This window comes from Rhinoderma darwinii, chromosome 1 (assembly GCF_050947455.1).
Source record: "Rhinoderma darwinii isolate aRhiDar2 chromosome 1, aRhiDar2.hap1, whole genome shotgun sequence".
Classification (NCBI taxonomy): Eukaryota; Metazoa; Chordata; class Amphibia; order Anura; family Rhinodermatidae; genus Rhinoderma; species Rhinoderma darwinii.
The window spans coordinates 658,573,996-658,598,015 of NC_134687.1; the positions used below are offsets into that span (position 1 = coordinate 658,573,996).

The 24,020-nt window shown below is 42.7% G+C and overlaps 1 protein-coding gene across 2 annotated transcripts; it reads right to left on the reverse strand.

Moving 5' to 3' along the window:
• Positions 1-2,310: 2,310 nt before the first annotated feature.
• LOC142663985 (uncharacterized) lies at positions 2,311-23,883 on the reverse strand. Of its 2 annotated transcripts, none has more exons than XM_075842857.1 (7): positions 23,800-23,883; positions 20,030-20,197; positions 19,363-19,536; positions 19,155-19,278; positions 15,777-15,874; positions 15,511-15,622; positions 2,311-5,225 (listed from the first exon to the last, which is right to left on the reverse strand). In XM_075842857.1, exons 2-7 carry the CDS (start codon positions 20,105-20,107, stop codon positions 4,162-4,164), a joined length of 1,650 nt encoding a protein of 549 aa, XP_075698972.1. In that variant the 5' UTR covers positions 20,108-20,197; positions 23,800-23,883; the 3' UTR covers positions 2,311-4,161. The 2 variants fall into 2 exon arrangements, with proteins under 2 accessions (XP_075698972.1, XP_075698963.1); XM_075842848.1 differs by lacking the exon at positions 23,800-23,883 and adding an exon at positions 23,288-23,391.
• Between the last annotated feature and the right edge of the window lie 137 nt (positions 23,884-24,020).

Here is a 24,020-nt window from a genome sequence, read left to right on the forward strand (position 1 = left end):
GTACGGCTCAAATACCTGGTTCTGCCCCTTTGGCAAAAACAACTTCCATCAGGTGTTTTTTTTATAAGGCCTCATTCACACTTGTATATTTTGGTCAGTATTTTACATCAGTATTTGTAAGCCAAAACTGGGAGCGGAACATAAACAGAGAAAAGTATAATGTAGAGATTTACACTTCTTACATGTTTTGGACCTACTCCTAGTTTTGTCTTATAAATACTAATGCAAAATACTGTATAAAATTTGCAAATGTGACTGAGGCTTTACGGTCTCCTAGTCTCTTATATGGGAGATTTTGTTTCCTACTCTTTCATGCTCCTATAAATTCGATCTATAATTTATGGCAAACATGTCTTCTGCTACTGCGGACAAATAACATTTTGGTTCTTCTTTCCACAGCAGACTGTTCCTGAAGTCATGTTATTTGCCTAGGTGTTCACGAGCAAATTGCAGTCTTGCCCTGATGTATTTTCTGAATAGCTAAGGTTTTCTTTTGGCGCACCCCCAAGTAGTTTTCATTTTGAAGCCTTTTTTGCAATGGTAGACATCAAGAGTGGCAAAATTTGCAGTAGATCTTTAAAGAAATTCTGGGGTTCTCAGAAACTTCTCTCAGCATCTTGTGTTCTGCGCTCAGGCTGATCTTACTGAGACAGACTGGCCCGGACCAAGTTGTCTGAAATCTCCACGTGTAGATGGTTTTCTGGACAGTGGAATGATTGACATTTAATAGTTTGGCCATCTTCCCTTTCCTGAATCATAGACACCCATAACCTTTCTGAAGGCCTCAGAGCGCTCTGGATATTGGCATGGTGATACCACACACTTCAACAACAAAGGAAAACCAAACGTCCGAGGTTTAAATGAGACACGTTCCTCCTAGATCCTCTCTGAAGGACTTTTACACATGACGATATTCGGCCAGTGCAGCGAGCGCCAATCTACGAGACATCGTTGATCAGCGCTTGTTTGCTCCTGTCACACAAAGCTATGTATGGGGACGAGCGGTCGTTACTCTGATCACTCGTCCCCATACATTATCACGTCGAACGCACATATCCTTTTAAAAAGGAGATGTGCTGCCGACAACGATAATATTTTACTTTTTTAAAACAATACAAACAGAAGATGATCGAGCGTTTGCTCGTTTATCTGCTGATCGCTGTCCTGTTTACACTGGGCAATTATCAAGAACGAGTATTCTATGAACGCTTGTCTGCCCGATAATCGCCCGGTGTAAAAGGGCCTTAAGGCTGGAATCACACATTCAGTGTTTTTAGCCAAGAGTGTATTAAAAAGAAATGGGAAATATAAATGAAGCACTTCTGGCTTTGTGGTGCAGTATTTGATGCACTTTTTCTGAGCTAAACTGCATGTGTGATTCCAGTTTTAGTTAAGAGATGTAGGTGGCTGTCCCAAACATCTGTATGGGGCTTTCAGAATCCGTGCGCATGTTGCAGAAAAAGCTCCACTCAAATGTATGGAATCATTTTGAAATGTCTGCTACAAATCTGCTGCAAGTAAATATACCCGGAGGATAAGACTACACGAAGCAGCAGCCACAACCACCCACATAGGTGATGATTGAACACAAGATTTAGATAGTAAAAACTGTGGTATTAGCGCAAAAATATTGTGGCCAAACGCCACCGTATAAGAGTGTGATTTCGGGCTGCGGGTGTCCGCTGTGTATTAGAGCTGACACCCGGGCATAACGGCCAGGAACAGTGATCGCGCTGTTCCTGGTTGTTTAACTCCTCAAATGCTGCGGTCACTCCAGGCCCCAGGTCTGTCTTCGCTCTGCCTATGTAAAGCCCTGCCTGTGGCACGGCTTAACAGAAGCATGTAAAAATGACAATAGACTATACAATACGTTAGTATTGCAGTGTATTATATCAGTAATCTAACAATCACTGGTTCAAGTCCCCTAGAGTGACTAATAAAATGTGTAAAAAAAGTTAAATAAAGTTTTTAGTAGTGAAAAAAATGTTAACATAACTGGTATCTCCATATCCGCAAAAGCCCGAACTATTACCATATGGCGTTATTCAGTCTTCTCGGTGAACACCGTAAAAAACTATTTTTTAAAATGCCCACACCTTAACTACCCAAAAATATAGAATAAAAAGTCATCAAAATGCTGCAGGCACCCCAAAATGGTACCAATAAAAACTACAGCTCGTCCTCCAAACTATGAGCCCTCGCACGGCTCAATCGATGAAACAAAATAAAAAAGTGATGGCCCTCAGACTATGGCAACAGAAAACAAATTTTTTTTTAAATAGTTTTTTATTTATTAAAAATTTGGTATCACCGTAATCGTTTCAACTCATAGAATAAAGTGAACATGTCCTTTTTACGGCCCAATGTACGCTGTAAAATGAAACACACAAAAATATGGTACAATCACTGTTTTTTTAACATTTCATCCTACAAATATATATTGATTTGAGTTTCCCAGTACATTTTAGGATACATTAAATCTTGCCATGAAAAACTACAACTTGTCCCGCAAAAAACAAGTCCTCATCAAAATCTTTTGTGACTGGTGAGGTGTCCGTCTCCTCTCAAACTCATAATTTTGGAATATTTTGATGTCAATCCTCGAATACACATTTTTTTTTAGCTTGTACAAAATCGGTCATACCTTTCTACATCTCAAACTCATATCAGCAGAGACAATTGTTAGTTAACCTTTGTTCTCTTATTACAATTTGTATACCTTGTAACTCCTAACCCTTTCTTTCTGTACTCTCTTTCCATACCCCTCTCTTTCTGTACTCTCTTTCCATACCCCTCCCTTCCTATGTTTTAAAAGAAAAACGTAAAGAATTTATAAAAAAAAAAAAACAAGTCCTCATACGGATATGTTGACGAAAAATGAAAAAAAGTTTTTGCTTTTAGAAGGAGGGGAGGAAAAAACGAAAATGAAAAAATTAAAATTGGCCGTGTCATTAAAGAGGATCTGTCACTAGTTTAGTAATGCCCTATCTCCTAGCTAATCTAATAGGCGCTGTCACACTGATAATGCTAGTGAAAAATGTGTCCCAAAAAGTATTTTAAAAGTTATAAGCTTTTTTCTAAATATGCAAATGAACTTTTATTAGACAAGTGGATATCAACACCAGCGATTCTCCCGAGATGGAGCTACCTACCTGCCTCTGACACTGTCCTATCAGCATGAAGCTGCTGCACACACAGTGTGAGAGACTGTGGCTGGAGGGAAGGAGAATCACTTAAAACAGCCATATCTCGAACTGTGAACGGTTCTGGGGGCATATGAAAGAGGAGATTCTAATCTTCCATGACACCAGGATCGCAGTTCTAGCTGTGAAACAATCGGAGATATGGCCAGTTGAACACAGTCGGGTATAGAAGCTGTATACTATATGAACACGCTGTGTTACTGGCTAGGGAAAGGGGAGAAGCTGTATGCTGATTGAACAGCGTCATACAGTAAACATTACACCGCCCAGAAAGAGCCACCTACTATTTGAAAAAAAATCATACTGTAGTTATAAGCATCATAGTGCCTATTAGTTTAGTTAGGAGATAGGGAATTAATAACCTGGTGACAGAGCCTCTTTAAGGGGTTAAGGTAGTGATAAATACATTATGAAAAAAAAATCTGTGAATTTCTATTTTATTCAATTGTAAAGTTACTTTTTTAGTGTTTTTTATTTTTATTTGGTTCAATTCCATAATTGTCATCTTTTTATACGGTCTTAATGAAAGTCAAATATAAAATGTCAATATATGTTAAAAACAAAACATTCACATTGTCCTTACGGTCAGTCTGGATTCTACTGCAGTGCGGGTGAATTTATAAATACAGTAATAAGACGCGAGGTTCATGGTGACAATTAAGCTTCTCTGCTTTGTAAATAAACAAGGCTCTTCTTTTCTTTCTTATATCCACATTATTTTCCTTCATGGATCAAGGTCCCATTTGACCTCAGGTAAATATAATTTGCGTGTTTGGCAGATCCAGGCTAATTCCACCCAAAAAAATAATAATAAACACTCTTATTGGATGTTTAAATGTCTGTGAATATTCTGACGTGTTTCAAATCTTTTTCCCACATTCTAAATGAGAATATGGTTTCTACTCTCTGAGGAGTTCCAAAATTGTATTTCTTTCTAAAACATCTTCCACAAAGAAAATTAAAATGGCTTCTCTCCTGTGTGGTTTCTCTGATGAGCCCTAAGTTTGCATTTATTATTGTAACATCTCCCACATTCTGAACATGAAAATGGCTTCTCTCCTGTGTGACTTCTCTCATGTGTAACAAGACCTGATTTATCTGTAAAACATTTCCCACATTCTGAACATGAATATGGCTTCTCTCCTGGGTGAATTCTCTCATGTTTAACAAGATTTGATTTAAGTAAAAAACATTTCCCGCATTCTGAACATGAATATGAGTTCTCTCCTGTGTGACTTCTCTCATGTGTAACAAGACTTGATTTTTTTGAATAACATTTCCCACATTCTGAACATGAAAATGGCTTCTCTCCTGTGTGACTTCTCTCATGTGTAACAAGATTTGATTTATGTGTAAAACATTTCCCACATTCTGAACATGAATATAATTTCTCACCTGTGTGAATTCTCTCATGTGTAAGAAGACCTGATTTATCTGTAAAATATTTCCCACATTCTGAACATGAATATGGTTTCTCTCCTGTGTGAATTCTCTCATGTGTAACAAGAATTGATTTTCGTGTAAAACATCTCCCACATTCTGAACATGAATATGGCTTCTTTCCTGTGTGACTTCTCTCATGTGTAACAAGATGGGATTTATCTGTAAAACATTTCCCACATTCTGAACATGAATACGGTTTCTCTCCTGTGTGAATTCTCTCATGTGTAACAAGAATTGATTTTCGTGTAAACCGTTTCCCACATTCTGAACATGAATACAGCTTCTCCCCTGTTTGAATTCTTCTGTTTGTACAAAGACCTGAGATTTTTGTCAACTCTTTACCACATTGAAATCTTGTACCCCTTTTCTGAGCTGTACTTGGGGTAACTATCTGTGATTGGTCAGGAGACTGTTCCTCGTCATTTGGGGAATTATATGATAAATCTGTACTGTGAAGTCCTGGATGCACATAAAGAGTAATGAGGTCTTCTCCTGAAGACTGCTGGATGGTATCTTCATCTTCTACTTTATGATTTATCGATGACATGAAATTTCCCTCAGAGTTCTCACTGGGATTTTCTGTTAGGATTAAAAATGCATTTTGTGATTTTGTTTCAAAACACATAAGTTGACAAATTCATAACATTTATATCAGGCTGGAAACACAAATGCGGTGATCTGAGCCAAAGCCAGAAGGGGATCAAGCAAGATGGAGATGTTTAAGCCATGCCTTTTGAATCCACTCCTGGCTTCAGCTCAAAACCGGTGTGTGTTATTCCAGCCTTATAACGCTTTGTATAACACTACACCCAGTCCTCCACTTTTATAAAAATGTACTTGATAATTTTTTTTTTTGAAAAGCAGAACCTTGTCTGGCAATAAAGCCTGTCCAACACATTTGGCTCTTCAATAATAATTGGACATACGACAACGTAATAATGTTACAGTCGCATATTGGCCACAGTCTACATTTAAGAAGATAATGTGTCATGAGACAAAAAAACACATCTCAGGCTAAATTCATGGACATAACAATGAGGTCTGTATATCCTAATGGCTGCACAGTCACCAGATCTCAGTTTTATAGAACAACTTTAGGACGTAGTGGAATAAACAGAGTAAAGTAATCAATCAGAATCTGTAATAAAGGTTTACAGTAAAATGTAATATCATTACACTTCGGGTCTGTTCAAATCAGGGTTAACCCCTCAATGGAAAGGCAAACGGAAAACTCAGCTTCTGTTTGCATCACAATTGATCACAATGGTGACGGAAACGTTGCTAAAGGTGTCCATTTGTCACCGTTGTGACAGGGTTCCGTTGTTTTGACGGAATCAATAGTGCAGGCTGTTCTGAGAGGAAAGAAGGTCCTATCAAGTACTAATAACGTGGACCTGATGAAGTGGCCTCATTCAAGTTTTAGTCATGTGATAATTTAATAGCAAATTATTGTTCTATTCCTCTGCCAACCTATTTTTATTTGGTCTTGTTTTTCTCAGAACATATAGGGCTTCTATATTGTGTAATAAAATAAATGATATATTTAACTCTCATGGAGTGGAAGAGACGTATAGGTGAAACTCTGCTGGACTTTTTAAAACATTCTTGCAGAGATCGGTGTGGACCACCAGAACGTTTATAGTCTATGGGAAGTCAGCAACTGGATAAAATAGGTGCTTCCTAATAATCTGTTAGGATCTTTTTTTTTATTTTATCCAATTTTATTTGATTCTGCAGCAGCATCGGCATTTGCAGGTAAGTAGCTACATCGACTTACCTGCAAACGCCGATGCTGCTGCAGAATCATCTGTAGCCTCTGGTGCCGATGTGTCCTCGCTCGTCTGACACGATGCAGGACCTGGGGAAGTGACGTCACAGCGTGATCTGCCAGAAGCTGGGCGTTCTGAAGAGAAGTGGATGATACTTCTCGTCAGAACGCCCAGCTAGTAAAAGAAGTAAAAACACCCCGATGTACGCACATAATACACGCCCAGTTGTACTTTACTTTTCAACACGCCCAGTTGTACTTTTGCAAGCCTCATTTGCATAAATACAAAAATGGTCATAACTTGGCCAAAAATGCTCGTATTTAAAAATAAAAACGTTACTGTAATCTACATTGCAACGCCTATCTGCTGCAATAGCAGATAGGGGTTGCAAAATCTGGTGACAGAGCCTCTTTAAACCAACCCACTTGAAAATTTCTTAAAAACGTACCAAATTTTTAGAATAACATGTCATATGTGTGTACAGGAGGAATAACACTATTTCTGGCCATTACATGACATGTATCTTGCATTCTTTTGTCAGTTTTCCCTCTGCAGGCTCTATCTTTAATTCTCAGTTTTTATTAAGGTAGTGAGTGGAACCTAACTGCTATCATGTCTTCTATACACTGCACACACAGAACAGAGAGACATCCTGGTCCACTATCTCTCTTTATCACACCCTTAGAAGCTGCAGCAGAATGGAGGATATTATACAGCAGTAAGGAGCAGTGTAGCAGAAAATTCAGAACAGCAGCAGCCCATGTCTCCTCTCTCTGCTTCTTCTCCCCCTCCCTCTTCAAACACTTCTATTGGCAACAGTATTTATGTCTTTGTGCTCCTGCTCCCTCCTCCTGCTTCCCCTACCGTCTCCATAGACTACTCTAAGCCGCAGCATCCGTGTATCTCTCATCCAGTAGCACTAACTTCACATAAAATTTGCATGGATAAAACTTCTACATTTTAACAATAACTAAATAAAGTTGATACATATCAGGTATAATATTAGATTACCACAAGTTGTTTGAAATGTTAGTGTCCATATAAAGCAGACATGTTCCAAAATAGCTATTTAGTGTACAGTAGATTATAGCGGAGATCTGATTGCCAGATATTGAAGCCTAAGGTACTACAGAAATATCCTGAAGACAACATGTCCCCTTGTGACATGTGTGCAGAGTTGTCATGGGGATCTTGTGTGTTTTCTAATAGTTCCACAATTCTTATCCCCAGACTCATATTAAAGGGGTTTTCCAGGGACATAACATTTTTGGACTAATACTCTATGTAAATATCGAATAAAGTTCCAAATATGCAATCTGTATTAAATCTGAAAACATGTCTTCCTATTCACCCCATCTCTGCCCGGCCGGAAGATCTGCTTTTTCATCTGTGTGTTTTCTTCTTTTGACACAGGCTCGTGCACGAGAGTTAGTATATACATAGCCTGTGTCGATACCTCACTTACTTGCGTAATGACACAGGGCTTTTCTTATTCCTCCACCCTCTATTTACCCTTCCCACTTGTTCTCCCTTCCCCTTGAGTTTTTTTATCCCGCCCACCAGCTTTCTCTGCGTGCAGTCAGGGACTCAGATGACCGCTCCTCAGCTAGCTAATGCAATACCCATCATCACTGTAGATACCATATGTAAACCCCATCATCCCTGTATTTTATAACCTCCATCATCCCTGAATATATGTAATCCTCATCATCACTGTAGATACATCGGGGCGGGCAGCTGGTGGGCACTGGGGAATAACATGAACGCAAAGAAAATGGTGCGGGCATTGAGGCATAAGCAAAGAAAGCAGCGGTCACATGGGATGAAACGTCATCCCAGGAGGCCGGCCTGGACAAAGAAACAGACTACTGGTTAAGAATTTTTTTTTTTCTGAGTTGTGTTTATTGCGCCGCAAAAAAACGCAACAACTGCTATTTTTGTGGGTTTTACCTCCCCTTGAATTCAATTGTGAAAACCCGCAACAACTAAGGAGCGTTTACGCAAATACAATTGACATGCTGCGGACTAAAAAAAAAAAAAACACACCGCACGTTCATTTCTAAGCGATTTTTCCACTTATTCTGTACGCAGCGTGTGGAAGAGATTGTTCAGATCTCATCCACTTTGCTGCTACCGTATTATGCTGCGGATTTTCCACAACTAAATCTGAATTATTTACTGTACGTGTGAACTCCCCCGAGCAGGGCTGATCTCCCCTGCTGTGCAGCGCCAGTTACAGAGGAGATGTAGTGTAATAAAAATGAAATAATAAAAGTTCCCCAATTGTCTTTTCTGATGGAAAGGCCATAAAAATAAAAAGTTAAACAAAAATAAACCTTACACACAAACCGACATTTATGCATGTACGAGAGAAGCGTTAAAGGGAAGTATGGGGCATGCTCACAGGCTGGGCGCGCTCCATACTAGGCGGGTGTCTGTTGTGCAATACTCATTTTGATTACACCCAGTTAACCCCTTAGATGCCGTGCTCAATTGTGACCCACATAGAAAAAAAGTAGTAAATCGCCGTAAAAACGCATACGTATTTTTTTAAAGCATTTTTTTTAGGTGGGCTTTCAACTGCAACTCAACCGCAATGTCTATACACCCCAAGACTACAAAAATATTTAAAGACCTTGTTTTTGTGCAATTCGCTGCATGTGTCAGCTGCATATTACAGCCCACACTTCATTGCAACGAGCGGGATCAGAGATAAGTCCGATCCCGCTCGTTTAACCCTTAGATGCCGCATTCAATAGAGACTTCTAACCCGTTAGAAAAAGGGGGATGGGGCCCCCTTCGACAACACTTCGCCCCCTCCACCTGCGATGCCGATGGTTGTCATGGCAGTCTAGGGGCCTAATGAGGTCTGCCATCTTTCTGCTCTTTGGCAGGGCTTAAATAGTAGGCGGTAAAAAACACAGTATACAGCAATACATAAGTATCGCGGCATATTCTGCAAACGATTAGACGATCGGCAAATCCCCTAGAGAGACTACTAAAAAGAAGTAAAACACAGCGAAATAAAGTCTTCAAAATACAGGTTTTTTTTTTAACCCCTTCCCGCACCTTGACGTCAATGTGTGCAGTAAGTTCGCGTACCTTGACGTGCAGTTACGTCTGTGCTTTGACAGATAACCGCCGTGCGGCGCAACGCCGCAGCGGCGGTTAACTGTGCAGGGCGTCGGCCCTGCATTTCCCGTTGCCGATAAGCGGCCTATCGCCGCTGATTTCGGCAGTTAACCCCTTAATTGCGGCGTTCGATTTGAACGCCACCATTAAGGTGTTTAGCGCCGATCGGCAGCCCCCATGTGAAAACACGGGGGCTGGCGATCGTACCCATGGCAACCGGACGTCAGACAATGGCTTCCGGGTTGCCATGCACAGAAGCCTATGAGGACCACCCGGAGGCTTCCTGCCAGTGTGACTGTCACGTCACAATGACAGTTGGAATGCATTACACTACGTGTATAGTGTAATGTATTCCAGCAGCGATCAGAGCTGCAAGTCTAAGCGTCCCCTAGTGGGACAAGTGATAAAAGTAAAAAAAAGAATACAAATGTTTTAAAAAAAAAGTGTAAAAATAAAAGTTATAAGTGACATAAACATGAACTGCTTTTTTTCCTATAATAAGCCTTTTATTATAGGAAAAATAATGCACATATTTGGTATCACCGCGTTCGTAACGACCCCAACTATAAAACTAGAATATTATTTTTCCCGCACGGTGAACACCGCAAGAAAAATAAATGAAAAACAAAGCGAGAATCACAATTTTTTGGTCACCACCCCTCACAAAATATACAATAAAAAGTGATCAAAAAGTCGCATGTACGCCAAAATTGTACCGATACAAACTACAACCCGTCCCGCAAAAAACAAGCCCTTACACAGCTTTTTTGACTGAAAAATAAAAAAGTTACAGCTCTCAGAATATGGGGATACAGAAAATAAATTATTTTCTAAAGTTATTTTATTGCGCAAACGCTGCAAAACATAAAAAAACCTATATACATCTGGTATCGCCGTAATCGTACCGACCCGCAGAATAAAATATAATGGTCATTTATAGCCCAGGGTGAACGCTGTAAAAAATAAATAAAAATCATTGTCAGAATTGATGGTTTTTGGTCACCTTGCTTGCCGAAAAATGGAATAAAAAGTGATCAACAAAATCGCATTTACCCCAAAATGATACCGATGAAAATTACAGAATTTCCCGCAACAAATAAGCCCTCACACAGCTCCGGTGGTGAAAAAATAAAAAAAAATTCCGGCTCCCAGATTATGGCGATGCAAAATGTGCAGAGCGTTCCAAAAGCGGATAAGATCGGGCACCATTTATAATATAAGTTCAACACTGGCCACATATCTGCGGATTATTATTTATTTACCCCATTATTATACCCTCTTATTATGCCCCTGATGTACTCTGCCCAGCCTACATTTTCCCCCACATTATAAACTGAAATACCAGCAAAACGCCAGAGTTTCTACCAACCAAAATCTGCGCTCCAAAAGCCAAATAGCGTCCCTCCCTTCTGAGCCCTACAGTCTGCCCAAACAGCCGTTTACGTCCACCGATATGGCATCGCCATACCCGGGAGAACCCTGTTAATATTTTATTTGTGATATTTGTGGCACAAACTGGGTACAACATATAGTGCACTAAAATGGCACATCAGTGGAAAATTTTAATTTTCACTTTCCACCATCGGCTGCGCATTAAACCCTTCGCGCACCATGACTTAATAGCATGTCGTGTTGTGGGGGGTGATATATGGAGCATCTCACGCGCTGAGTTGCGCCATGCGCTGCGGGTGTCAGCTGTATATTACAGCTGACACCCGGGACTAACGGACAGAAACAGCGATCGCGCTGTTACAGGAGCCTGTAAAAATCACAATATACTGCAATACATTAGTATTGCAGTGTATTCTACCAGTGATCTAACAATTGCTGGTTCAAGTCTCCCACGGGGACTAATAAAATATGTAAAAACAAAAGTAAATAGTTATTATTAGTGGAAAAAATAAAATAAATATTTAAAGTCCAAAAAGAAACCCTTTTCATATTTTTTCTCTAAAGTAATGTAAAAAAATAAAAAAAATACACAAAATTGGTATCGCTGCGTCCGTAAAAGTCCAAGCTATTACAATATACCATTATTGAACTCGCACGGTGAACGCCGTGAAAAATAAAGAATTTTAAATGGCAAAATTGCCGTTTTTTGGTCACCTTCGCTCTACCAAAAAATTTAATAAAAAGTGCTGAAAAAGTCTTATGTACCAAAAAATGGTACCAATAAAAACAACAGCTCGTCCCGCAAAAAATAAGCCCCCACACCGCTCTATTGACGGAAAAATAAAGACGACGTGGCTCTCGGAATGCGGGGAGGAAAAACGAAAAAGAAAAACATGGATCAGTCCGGAAAGGGTTAATTTATTTTCTAATGAAAAAAACATTTATGACCACATGTGGGGTATAGCCGTACTCGGGAGAAATTGCTTTATAAATGTTGCAATTTCTCCTTTATCCTTTGTGAAATTGAAAAAATGCAACATTTTAGTGGAAATAATGTTGATATTAATTTTCACGGCCTAATTCTAATAAATTCTGCAAGAGACGTGTGGGGCCTAAATGCCCACTATACCCCTAGATAGATTCCTTAAGTGGTGTAGTTTCCCAAATGGGGTTACTTTTGGGGGGTTTCCACTGTTTTAGTACCTCAGGGGCTTTGCAAATTCGACATGACACCCAAAAACTATTCCAGCTAAATTTGAGCTCCAAAAGCCAAATGGTGCCCCTTCCCTTCTAAGCCCCGGTGTGGGTCCAAACAGCAGTTTATTACCACATATGGGGTATTTACGTAATCAGGAGAAATTGTTTAACAAATGTTGGTGTGCATTTTCTCCTTTATTCCTTGTAAAAATTTAAAATGTATAAGTTCTTACAGAAAAAAAGTCGATTTTTACCTTTACAGACTAATTCCAATGACTTCAGCAAAACAACTGTGGGGTCAAAATGCTAACTTTACCCCTAGAAAAATTCCTTGAGAGATGCAGTTTCCAAAATGGGGTCACTATTGGGGGGTTTCCACGGTTTTCTTCCCTCCAGTGCATTGTAAACGTGACACGGCACTGAAAACTATTCCAGCAAAATCAGAAATCCAAATGGTGTTCCTTCCCTTCTGAGGCCTGTTGTGGATCCAAACAGCAGTTTATTACCACATATGGGGTATTGCTATAATCGTAAGAAATTGCTTTACATATGTTGGGGTGTTTTTTCTACTTTATTCCTTGTAAATATTTACAATTTTTACATTTTTTCACAAAAAAAGTAGATTTTCATCTTCACATACTAATTCAAATAAATTTAGCAAAAACACTGTGGGTTCAAAATGCTAACTATACGCATAGATAAATTCCTTGAGGGGTATAGTTTCCAAAATGGGGTCACTTTTGGGGGGTCTTTACTGTTTTGGTACCACAAGACCTATTCAAACCTGACATGGTGCCTAAAATATATTCTAAAAAAAGGAGGCCCCAAAATCCACTAGGTGCTCCTTTGCTTCTGAGGCCTGTGTTTCAGTCCATTACCGCACTAGGACCACATGTGGGATATTTCTAAAAACTGCAGAATCTGGGCAATAAATATTGAGTTGCGTTTCTCTGGTAAAACCTTCTGTGGCACAGAAAAAATGTATTACAAATTAATTTTCGAAAAAAAAATGCAATTTGTAAATTTCACCTCTACTTTGCTTTAATTCCTGTGAAACGCCTCAAGGGTTAAAACACTTTCTGAATGCTGTTTTGAATACTTTGAGGGGTGCAGTTTTACAAATGGGGTGATTTATGGGGACTTTCTAATATATAAGGCCCTCAAAGCCACTTCAGATCTGAACTGGTCCCTGAAAAAATAGGCTTTTGAAATTTTCTTGAAAATATGAGAAATTGCTACTAAAGTTCTAAGCCTTGTAACATCCTAGGAAAATAAAAGAATGTTCAAAAAACGATGCAAACATAAAGTAGACATATGGGAAATATAAAATAGTAAGTATTTTGTGTGGTATTACTATCTGTTTTACAAGTAGATGCATTCAAATTTAGAAAAATGCAAATTTTCTCTAAATCTTGGTGTTTTTTACAAATAAATATTGAATTTATCGAACAAACTTTTTCCCTAACATAAAGTACAATATGTCATGAGAAAACAATCTCAGAATCACTTGGATAGGCAAAAGCATTCCGGAGTTATTACCACATAAAGTGACATATGTCCGATTTGAAAAATCGGCTTCGTCCTGAAGGCCAAAACAGGCTCAGTCCTGAAGGGGTTAAAGTAGTTATATATATATAAAAACAAAAAAAAAAGATATAAATTTATTATCACCGTATTGACCTGCAGAATAAAAAGAACATGTTTTTACCGCAGGGTGAACGCCATAAAGACAGGACACCCAAAAATTTGTTTTTTTCCCACATTTCAGCCCACAGAGACAATTTTTCCAGTTTCCCAGTACATTATTTGGTACAATAAATGGGGCCGTTCAAACTACAACCCCACAAAATCAAGCCCTCATACGGCTGTATTGGCGGAAAACTAAAGTTATGGCCGGGTGGGGAGAAAAAAACTAAAATAAAAAACTGAAAAATGGCTGCAGCTGGAAGGGGTTAAGACATACCGAAGGTATAACAGGCATTACAACATGGGGCCTTCAACCCCTTAATGACCAGGCATAAAAAGGCCTTAATAACTAGCTATCTTTTTTTTTTTCATTTTTACCTTGCATTAAAAATTCTCCCGCATAAAACAAGGCCTCATAGACATACGGTGTATGAGGTCTTGTTTTATGCGGGAGAATTTTAACAAAATTTTTTTGCTTGTTTTCATGGTTGAAAAAAGTTACAAGTTACATAATTTATTTTTGCAGCTAAAATATATGAAAAAGCGATTTTCAGCATTCTTTGTTTTGTTTATTTTTTTTATCCCATTCACGTTTCACACTAAAAAAAATCTGTAAATTAATTCTTTAGGTTATTTGGTCGTGTAGATACCTAATATGTGTAGTATTTTTTATTTTTATGTAATGTATCTTATGATGCTAAATAAAGACTTTTTTTATATTTATTAATCCCATGTCGGGATAACTTTTTTTTTTACATATAAAGTATTGGAATATTCCTGAATGCTAATACATAATACTGTGTCACTATGACATCACACAATGTACCCTAACAGCAGGCAAACTGTACAGACAGCCCTGGGGTCCTATCTATGTCACCAGGGCTGACTGCAGAGGGTTTCCTAGTCTCTGCGTCAATGAACAGAGACTGGGGAACCCCGTAATATACAGGGACCCCCATCATCCCTGTATTTACCAGCCCGCCATCATCCCTGCATATAACCCCCATCAACCTTGTATATAGTTATCATCTGGTTATATACCACTAGGACGGGCACTGTCCGCTCGCCTTAACCCGTGGGCACGGAGGCAAAAAAAAAAAAAAAGTAAAAGGGGCGGGCATTGAGGACACCTTGGACAAATAGGATGCCTGAAACTCCGGTACATGGCAGAAGTCCAGCAAAATCTGAAAATATACGCAGGAGCAGAGGGATTTCCTCCACTCGTCTTTGGAATGTGGTTAGGTAAGTATGTATATTATTATTTTTATTAGGCATTATTGGTGCTGTATGAGAATATTATAGTGTGTGGGGGCAGCTATGGGGGCATTATACTGTGTGAGGGGCGCTGTCGGGGGATATATTATATACAGCAGGGTCAGGGGATCTATATCCAAAGGTGTGGCATGCAAAAGGGGGTGTGGCCTAAAGATTGTCCATTAACCGTAATTGAGGTTACGTGTTCATATAAATCGCCCAGCCCTAGATGGTGCCCCCCAAAATCTGATATTAAGACTAGTGCATGACCGGAGTCATAGAACACCTTGTAGAGAACTATGTGCAGTCACAGCTCCCTCAGGTCCTGCACTATGTATAACACATTGTCTGACGTGTTACTGTAATGTAGAACTAAGGAGGAACCCCACCTTACCAAACCTCCCAATTCACTTTCTAATATCATTATTACTGACCTGTGGTAACACCTCCTGGAATTTCCTCCTCCACTTCACTCTTACACGGCGTATCGCCCCTCACCCGCTCTTCTTCTTCATCCTCCACTTTATTAGTAGTCAGATCTTCCCCCTGATTTCACATATGTAACAATTCAGTACAATACAGCAGAGACTGCGAAGAATCTAACAGATCAACATAAGAAACCACCAAAATCTATGACCGCAGGACCAAAAAGCTCCACACCCCTCTATATAGATCTGGTATAGGGCTCAGCTTCATCTACCTGATGATTCTCTGGGACATTGTGATTTTCCTCTGGACAGTCCTGGGAATACAGAGGACTGGGACATCTCTCTGGTGGATTTCTCCTACTGGATCCATCTGTAGGAAACACAGAGTGACTGAATACATGACTACTGTATATCTGTCTATATATATCACACACTCTCTCTACACTTCTATGTTTACTGATCAGAGCCGAAATTACAAAGTTGAGGTCCTCACCATTGGTGTCGAGGTCCCCATGCATTGAAAGCCGCAGGCTTAAAGTTTCCTAAAAGAGTAGATGGTGGGGTGTCAACGGCTCCCTGCTCTGCCTTAGTATAAAATTGTTTCCTTGACCTGAGGAAAAACAAGTCCGATCCATGGAGGCCGCACCTCACAACTTACAGGACTTGAAGGATCTTCTCCGAAGGTCATGGGGTCAGATACCACAGGAACCTTCAGAGGTCTTGTGGAGTCCGTGCCTCGATGGGTCAGAGCTGTTTTGGCGGCACCTACACAATATTAGGCAGGTGGCTTTAATGTTATGGCTGATTAGTGTCGATTTTAGTTTTGTGAACTACTAGTCTAAAGCCGATCATACACTCTAGATAGCGGCCAGGTGAACTATCGTTCCTCCCCTTCTCCATATACATGAACGCTCGGTCGGGTGTGTATGTGTCTTCAATAGGGAGAAAGCCGCCACCAGACTCCTCAGGCAGCGACTTATTTATGAACAAAAGGATCCGGCATGCTGAAATTCCACAGCCGGATCCTTCTCTCTCCGAACATCTGACGTCTGGGAAAAGTTGGGAAGTCGCCATATACATTATAAAATCAGCTGGTCCGGCCTACATACATCTAATGTGTATGACCAGCTTAGCACACTGGTGGAGAGTGATGACCGGCAGTAACATACACCTGGTACGACTGCCCATCCTCCACACTACAGATGAGCGGCATGTCACAGAATATGATTTTCCCTCCCCACAAATGTGCACAGAGGTGTAATGTAATGGCCCCCCACATGACAGATTTACAGCAGCTGATCTCAATGTCTGTGGGGGCTGATATTAACCCCCTTCCAGCATCGCTTTTTACATGTTCTGCACGGACAGGAGGTAAAGCAAGGAATGGTTCGGAGCTCAGGCATCGGCCCCATCAGGAACATCTGTCACACCCTAAGATTTTATGAGCAGGATCACAAAGGAAAAGCTGTGAATCATTCTGTGTGGGCGGGGGATGCAGGACTCACAGGATTTCCCTAGTCCTGGCAGAATTTAGAAGATAAACTGTCAGTAGGTTTGGAGCCACTAAACCCCCAGCATGTCGTTATGTAGCGGGAGTTTAGTGTTCCAAACCGGTCCACGTCAAAACCCTCAGTTTCAGCAAAAGTAAAAAAACTTACACTACCGTTCAAAAGTTTAGGGTCACTTAAAAATTTCCTTATTTTTGAAAGAAAAGCAGTTTTTTTTCAATGCAGATAACATTAAATTAATCAGAAATCCCCTCTATACCTTGTTAATGTGCTAAATGACTATTCTAGCTGCAAACGTCTGGTTTTTAATGCAATATCTACATAGGTGTATAGAGGCCCATTTCCAGCAACCATCACTCCAGTGTTCTAATGGTACATTGTGTTTGCCAACTGTGTTAGAAGGATATTGGATGATTAGAAAACACTTGAAAACCCTCGTGCAATTATGTTAGCACCGCTGTAAACAGTTTTGCTGTTTAGAGGAGCTAAAAAACGGACCTTCCTTTGAGCTAGTTGAGAATCTGGAGCATTACATTTGTGGGTTCGATTAAACTCTCCAAATGGCTAGAAAAAGAGAGCTTTCATGTGAAACTCGACAGTCTATTCTTGTTCTTAGAAATGAAGGCTATTCCATGCGAGAAATTGCCAAGAAACTGAAGATTTCCTACAACGGTGTGTACTACTCCCTTCAGAGGACAGCACAAACAGGCTCTAACCAGAGTAGAAAGAGAAGTGGGAGGCCCCGCTGCACAACTGAGCAACAAGACAAGTACATTAGAGTCTCCAGTTTGAGAAATAGGCGCCTCACAGGTCCTCAACTGGCAACTTAATTAAATAGTACCCGCAAAACGCCAGTGTCAACGTCTACAGTGAAGAGGCGATTCCGGGATGCTGGCCTTCAGGGCAGAGTGGGAAAGAAAAAGCCATATCTGAGACTGGCTAATAAAAGGAAAAGATTAATATGGGCAAAAGCACACAGACATTGGACAGGAAGATTGGAAAAAAGTGTTATGGACAGACAAATCAAAGTTTGAGGTGTTTGGATCACACTGAAGAACATTTGTGAGACGCAGAACAACTGAAAAGATGCTGGAAGAGTGCCTGACGCCATCTGTCAAGCATGGTGGAGGTAATGTGATGGTCTGGGGTTGCTTTGGTGCTGGTAAAGTGGGAGATTTGTACAAGGTAAAAGGGATTGTGAATAAGGAAGGCGATCACTCCATTTTGCAACGCCATGACATACCCTGTGGACAGCGCTTGATTGGAGCCAATTTCATCCTACAACAGGACAATGACCCAAAGTACACCTCCAAAATATGCTAGAACTATTTAGGGAAGAAGCAGGCAGCTGGTATTCTATCTGTAATGGAGTGGCCAGCGCAGTCACCAGATCGCAACCCCATAGAGCTGTTGTGGGAGCAGCTTGACCGTATGGTACGCAAGAAGTGCCCATCAAGCCAATCCAACTTGTGGGAGGGTCTTCTGCAAGCATGGGGTGAAATTTCTCCCGATTACCTCAGCAAATTAACAGCTAGAATGCCAAAGGTCTGCAATGCTGTAATTGCTGCAAGTGGAGCATTCCAAGACCAAAGCAAAGTCTGAAGGAGAAAATTATTATTTCAAATAAAAAATCATTATTTCTAACCTTGTCAATGTCTTGACTATATTTTCTAGTCATTTTGCAACTCATTTGATAAATATAAGTGTGAGTTTTCATGGAAAACACAAAATTGTCTGGGTGACCCCAAACTTTTGAACGGTAGTGTACAAGTTACTGAGAGTAGTCCAGGAGAGGAGTCCCGGGGGAATGAGTTCATGCGCATTACACACATGAAGACGAGGATGGTACACCTCGCTTTACTGCGCTCGTACAGTGTACTGCTCTTGGTATCATTTGTACCAAGGACACTCTTTTATAATCTGTCTGGTGATTGGAGCGCTACGGATTTATTGGACATATACAGGAAACATAAGGATCTAATGTGATGTGAAAAGAGAAGAAATTGTGGAGCTGCTACATTACAGGTCATTGTATACACGTGTATATGTACGGCACATGACGCTATTAAGACTTCAACATGGCCGCCAGTCCAGCCTGTGCCCCCAGTAATGGCAAATATATATATATCTGTCTCTTCTTACCTTGTGATGTGCGTGGCCGGTAGTTCTCCATCATGACCTCCTCGTACAGATCCTTGTGTTCTTCTAGATACTCCCACTCCTCCATGGAGAAATAGACAGTGACATCCTGACACCTTATAGGAACCTGACACACATAATGATACAGTCATCACCCAGACACCTCCAGTGCTGTTACTGTAGAATTTCCCAGCATTCCCAGCAGTGTCACCTCTCCAGTCAGCAGCTCAGTCATCTTGTAGATCAGTTCTAAGATCTTCTTCTCATGTATCCGGGAGTGAGGGGGAGGCTCTGTGATGGGGCTCTGACTACTGCTCCATCCTCCTGACTCATGGATGATGGGAGTCGTACAGTCACCCGATGTCTTCTTCACTATTGTGTACTCCTGTGTATGGAGAGAGACACTTAGAGAACTGAACACAGTATTCCCCCCTCAGTAGAGAGAGGGAGATTGTTACCCCGCTGTATAGACCTCTAGTGACCCCACATCTGTAATACTGGAGACCTCACCTACAAAAAGACATTGAGAAAATAGAACGAGGCCAAAACGAAAAAGGAAATAATATTGGGGGACTAGATGGACCATGTGGTGTTCTCCTCCTGCCGTCATCTTCTATGTTTCTATATAGAGGTCATCCTGATCCTCCTGGTTCCTTGTCATTCTCATTGCTCTACAACATTACTATTGCTGCATTGGTGACATGACACATAACTGCCCATATTGGTGGCTGATCTTCAGCTTTTCTGCTGGTGGCTTCTTGACGTCACTTGGAAGGTCTGGACGCTGTTATACAGGACACTGGATTCTTCCTATTACTTCCTATTATGTATTGTCCCTTCCCTATGTGTGACTGGTTCTATAATGTAGAAAAGTTTACCTCTCCGCTCAACAGGTAGATGATCTCCAAGGTGAAGTCTAATATTCTTCTGCTCATCTCAATCCTGTCCTTGTCCATCCTTGGTGGGTCACTCAGGAGAAGGAACTTTGTGGAGGAGAAAATGAGAAAACTGGAGGAACTGGAGGGAGGATCTAGTACTGCAGACGTCTTTATGAAGAAAGGAGAAGATGGAAATCATACAGGGGACAACATCATGTCTGACATACAGAACCTCACTTATTCATCATTGAGAGAAACATCTTCTCAGAGCCGTCACCACATAGAATAAAGGGGTATTCCCAACATGGACATTTCTCCCCAGGATATGCCAGAAATGTCTGATAGATGCGGCTCCACCGCTGGTTGGCCTTGTTAGGCGGTTTCTGTAACTCCTACAAAAGTGAATGGAGAGACACAATCTGCTCAGGTCCTCCTGCTATATAATATGCTGCCAACAGATCAGACTGGTGGTCAATGTGACAGACGCCCTTTGTGAATTAATACACCCCTAATATAAGTTTTTACAGATATTAGAAGTTACCTCAGAGATCCTGGATCTTCAGGGACATCTAAAATTCTTATTTATTACAGTATTCCCCTATTCCTTGTAGATTGTTTTACCGGATAGTAATTGTACTTCACTATACCCGGTGACTAACACTTTGTTCAGATCTTCAAGACAGACACCAATCACGGTTCATGTAAGTTCCCGGCAGTCCAGTCTTTTACATTGCTCTGTGCTCCTCCTTCTAGATCTGTCCTCTGCTTCTACATTACTCTGTGCTCCTCCTTCTAGACCTGTCCTCTGCTTCTACATTACTCTGTGCTCCTCCTTCTAGACCTGTCCTCTGCTTCTACATTACTCTGTGCTCCTCCTTCTAGACCTGTGCTCTGCTTCTACATTACTCTGTGCTCCTCCTTCTAGACCCGTCCTCTGCTTCTACATTACTCTGCGCTCCTCCTTCCAGACCTGTCCTCTGCTTCTACATTACTCTGTGCTCCTCCTTTTAGACCGGTCTTCTGCTTCTACATTACTCTGTGCTCCTCCATCTAGATCTGTCCTCTGCTTCTACATTACTCTGTGCCCCTCCTTCTAGACCTGTCCTCTGCTTCTACATTACTCTGTGCTCCTCCTTCCAGACCTGTCCTCTGCTTCTACATTACTCTGTGCTCCTCCATCCAGACCTGTCCTCTGCTTCTACATTACTCTGTGCTCCTCCTTCCAGACCGGTCCTCTGCTTCTACATTACTCTGTGCTCCCCCTTCTTGACCTGTCCTCTGCTTCTACATTACTCTGTGCTCCTCCTTCTAGACCTGAACTCTACTTCTGCATTACTCTGTGCTCCTCCTTCTAGACCTGTCCTCTGCCTTCTAGATTACTCTGTGCTCCTTCTAGACCTGTCCTCTGCTTCTACATTACTCTGTACTCCTCCTATTAGACCCATCCTCTGCTCCTCCTTCTAGACCTGTCCCCCACCCACCCTCTCTCTGTTAGTGTCCCTCTACGGTCTGTGTCCGGGGACCTTTACTCTTCTCCATCCAAACCTTTGGTCATATTTACCTCTCTGGTCTGCTATCTACAGTGTATAACAGTTATCTCCTCCTTCACCTCCCGCTTCCTAAAGATCAACATGGAGAAAACTGAATCATCTTTACCCCATTTCACTCACCCCCCTTACCAGAACGATCAATCACAGGTAATGGCTCCAAACTTTTCCCCGTCTCACAGGTCGCTGTATTGGGATAACACTTAATGTCAGACAGCACAGCCAAGCGCTTCCCACTTCTTGCTGCCTCCACCTCATAAACAGTCTACAAGTCGGCCCCTCCTCCCCCCCCCTCTACAGGTCGGCCCCTCCTCCCCCCCCATCTACAGGTCGGCCCCTCCTCCCCCCCCCTCTACAAGTCGGCCCCTTCCTCCCCCCCTCTACAAGTCGGCCCCTCCTCCCCCCCTCTACAAGTCGGCCCCTCCTCCCCCCTCTACAAGTCGGCCCCTCCTCCCCCCTCTACAAGTCGGCCCCTCCTCCCCCCCTCTACAAGTCGGCCCCTCCTCCCCCCTCTACAAGTCGGCCCCTCCTCCCCCCTCTACAAGTCGGCCCCTCCTCCCCCCCTCTACAAGTCGGCCCCTCCTCCCCCCTCTACAAGTCGGCCCCTCCTCCCCCCTCTACAAGTCGGCCCCTCCTCCCCCCTCTACAAGTCGGCCCCTCCTCCCCCCTCTACAAGTCGGCCCCTTCTCCCCCCTCTACAAGTCGGCCCTTCCTCCCCCCGCCCTCTACAAGTCGGCCTTTCCTCCCCCCGCCCTCTACAAGTCGGCCTTTCCTCCCCCCGCCCTCTACAAGTCGGCCTTTCCTCCCCCCGCCCTCTACAAGTCGGCCTTTCCTCCCCCCGCCCTCTACAAGTCGGCCTTTCCTCCCCCCGCCCTCTACAAGTCGGCCTTTCCTCCCCCCGCCCTCTACAAGTCGGCCTTTCCTCCCCCCGCCATCTACAAGTCGGCCTTTCCTCCCCCCGCCATCTACAAGTCGGCCTTTTCTCCCCCCGCCCTCTACAAGTCGGCCTTTCCTCCCCCCGCCCTCTACAAGTCGGCCTTTCCTCCCCCCGCCCTCTACAAGTCGGCCTTTCCTCCCCCCGCCCTCTACAAGTCGGCCTTTCCTCCCCCGCCCTCTACAAGTCGGCCTCTCCTCCCCCGCCCTCTACAAGTCGGCCTCTCCTCCCCCTCTACAAGTCCGTCTCTCCTCCCCCTCTACAAGTCCGTCTCTCCTCCCCCTCTACAAGTCGGCCTCTCCTCCCCCTCTACAAGTCGGCCTCTCCTCCCCCTCTACAAGTCGGCCTCTCCTCCCCCTCTACAAGTCGGCCTCTCCTCCCCCTCTACAAGTCCGTCTTTCCTCCCCCTCTAGAAGTCGGCCTCTCCTCCCCCTCTACAAGTCGGCCTCTCCTCCCCCTCTACAAGTCCGTCTTTCCTCACCCTCTACAAGTCCGTCTCTCCTCGCCCTCTACAAGTCAGTCTTTCCTCGCCCTCAAGCAGACATAAATGCCAGTACATATGCCCTCATCATCCACCGTCTAGACTACTCCACCATCCTCCTCTGTGGCTTCTCATCTAACACTATTACCCCCTCCTACCCATTCTCACCTCTGCTGCAGGGGTAAATCTACCTCTCCCCTCATTCCACCTCTGCGGTCACTGGTCACCCATTACCTACTAAATTATGTACAACTCTGTGCCAAAAACCGCACAGAAATGACCGCATGTAACCTTACCTTACTACTGCATCATGGGAAACCTCCTGACTGATAATAGAGGGAACACGAAACAACAGCGGTGACCGGAAGTCATGTACACCCGACCAGCGCTGCTCTCTACCTCATACACGGCAACAGCTGAAGGACCTGTGATGACGTCACCACCGGGTGACCGGGACAGGAGGGCAGTGGACGCATAGTCCCGCCCCCTCATGTCACCTGATCATCACTTTACACAGCACAGGGAGCCCTGCCCCCTCATGTCACGTGATAATCATCAGTTTCCAAACATCACAGGAGCCCCGCCCCCTCACTGAGCCCCGCTTCCAAATATCCTTTATCCATCGCTTACTTTTCCCAGCTTTAAGCTCCGCCCCTGATACATCGGTCACGTGTTGTTGATATCATCACAGGTCCTTCATCCACCACATCGCTCCACTGATAAGCTCCGCCCCTCCTGTCCCGGCCGCATGGTAATGACGTCTTCACCGGTCCTTTAGCCACAAGCTATTATATTTTGCACTACTTACCTCCGATCACTCCTGCACTGGTCACATGATCCTCGTGTCCTCTTACGTGATCGTTATCACAGGTTCTTCATGCATCGCTCAATCACTCCTCTCCACTGATAAGCTCCGCCCCTCCTTGCCCGTTCACGTGGTGGTGACGTCATCACAGGTCCTTCATCCACCATGTCTCTCCACTGATAAGCTCCGCCCCTGCTAACCCGGTCACGGGGTGGTGAAGTCAT